We start from the raw sequence: 1,720 nt of genomic DNA, 5'->3' as shown, positions 1-1,720 counted from the left end.
GACCCAGGGACCACCGAGGACTCTTTCACTGCAGACCTGGGGACCACCAAGGACCACACCACTGCTGACCTGAGGACCACTGTGTACTCTTGCACTGCAGACCTGGGGACCACCAAGGACTACACCACTGCAGACCCAGGAACCACAGAGGATTATACCACTAAGCATCTCAACACTCACTCTGAGGGAACAGATTCAGTAACTGCAGTGAAGCCCACTGGGCTCCTGACGCCCATTGGAATCATCCTCATTTCTCTGGCTGCCACCACAGCCATTGTTGCACTCTTTGTTGGACTTGGCTTGATTGTGGTGAGTATTTGGCCCAGGAATGTGAAAGAGATTATGGGAATGAAGGCCTCTGAGGAGGAAGAGGGCATGGGGAGTTGAGGTATGAGAAATTGTCAGAGGTGAGGAAACCTAGAGAGTTTTGCAAAGACACACAAAGAGACAGAGATGGAGCAAGTAGCATAAAAAATGTGGAGAGTTGAGGGAAAGAGGACGGTGTAAGAGACAGAGGGAGAAGGAAAGAGGGAAGGTGAAGAGAGTACAGAGAGAGAGAACGCAGACAAAAAGAGGACCATAAGAATCTATAATAGAGTAAGACATGCTGAGAGCTAGAGCAAGGCATAAACCATTATGTAAAGATAAATGTGAAAAATGGGAATTTTCATAAGAAGACAAAGAATTGGGAGATAAGAGGAGAGGAGGAAATGAAACATTTTGAATGGTCCACTCATGTCAGCAATGCTACTATTTTGTATTAATTACTATCCACTCTGAAATTCTGCCAAAGATTTTTTAAAACAAGGATTAGGTAGGCCTTTATGAGCACAGCTACTCTATACTGGAGAAACAATTGGTAACAGCTTTCAAAAGGGAGTTCTAGATATTTTTCTGTCTCTGAGAGGCCCTGTTGTTTCTACACGGGGAGATACAAGGACTCCGTACCAGCTCTGTGGCTTCCTCTTGCTGACTTTTGGTCTAAAACTGAAGCCTTCAACTTCTGGCCTTTGTTAGATGGGGAAGGGCTGGTCCTTTTTGGCCATCCTGACCTAAAGATTACGAGCACATTGGAATCTTAGCAAGTGGCAGCTTACGTGATTGGCCAGCCCATGCAGGTGATTAAAGCCTCGTTAATTCTTGTTGGTCATTGATGCCATTGTGCACTGACCTCTGCCCCAAAAGGCAAACCTACAGCTTGGGATCGGTTCATAAGTGTGATTGAAGCCGAAAGTAATGCATTATTCAGTTGAGGTGTTCACGTTTAATTCCATCAAAATCACACCGTGAAACTAGAGCATTCTGAAGAATGATTGACAAGAGAAAATGAGAATGAAAGCCTCCATGTGGACTTGACACACTCATGAGTCATGTTCAATATTTGCCAGTACAGGGAGGACCTTCTTGACTTCACTGTTATCACGAACAAGTAGATTTCTGACCACGTGGATCGCAATGAAAAGTCAGACACTCTTTCTCCAGGAGGGTGGATGCTTTCCTCCCTCCAAACCAGGCCTCTAAGTGCCGCTGGTACAGAGCGGCCACTAGCAATGGCACCTTCTTAACCTCTCGTAGAGACTAAAAACGAGAGATGATTCAAAAGGCTCAGGGCACAGGAAATAAGAGGAAAGTTTGTGTTCCCAAACTTGCTAAATTTTTAACTTTTTGACATTAACCAAAAAAGTTTTAAAAATAAGGATTATCTATACTTCAATCCATC

The 1,720-nt window shown here is 44.4% G+C and overlaps 1 protein-coding gene across 1 annotated transcript in view; it reads left to right on the top strand.

Moving 5' to 3' along the window:
• Positions 1 to 387, top strand: part of LOC124227053 (protein PBMUCL2-like) — a 2,326-nt gene extending 1,939 nt beyond the window's left edge. The window contains 1 exon segment of the mRNA XM_046640967.1: positions 1 to 387. This exon segment is cut by the window's left edge and continues 4 nt beyond it. Coding sequence (XP_046496923.1) covers positions 1 to 387 — 387 coding nt within the window.
• The last annotated feature ends 1,333 nt before the right edge of the window (positions 388 to 1,720 follow it).

Source organism: Equus quagga, chromosome 15 (assembly GCF_021613505.1).
Source record: "Equus quagga isolate Etosha38 chromosome 15, UCLA_HA_Equagga_1.0, whole genome shotgun sequence".
Lineage (NCBI taxonomy): Eukaryota > Metazoa > Chordata > Mammalia > Perissodactyla > Equidae > Equus > Equus quagga.
The sequence above is the reverse complement of the archived record's forward strand: the minus strand, read 5'-3'. Positions and strand labels throughout refer to the sequence as shown.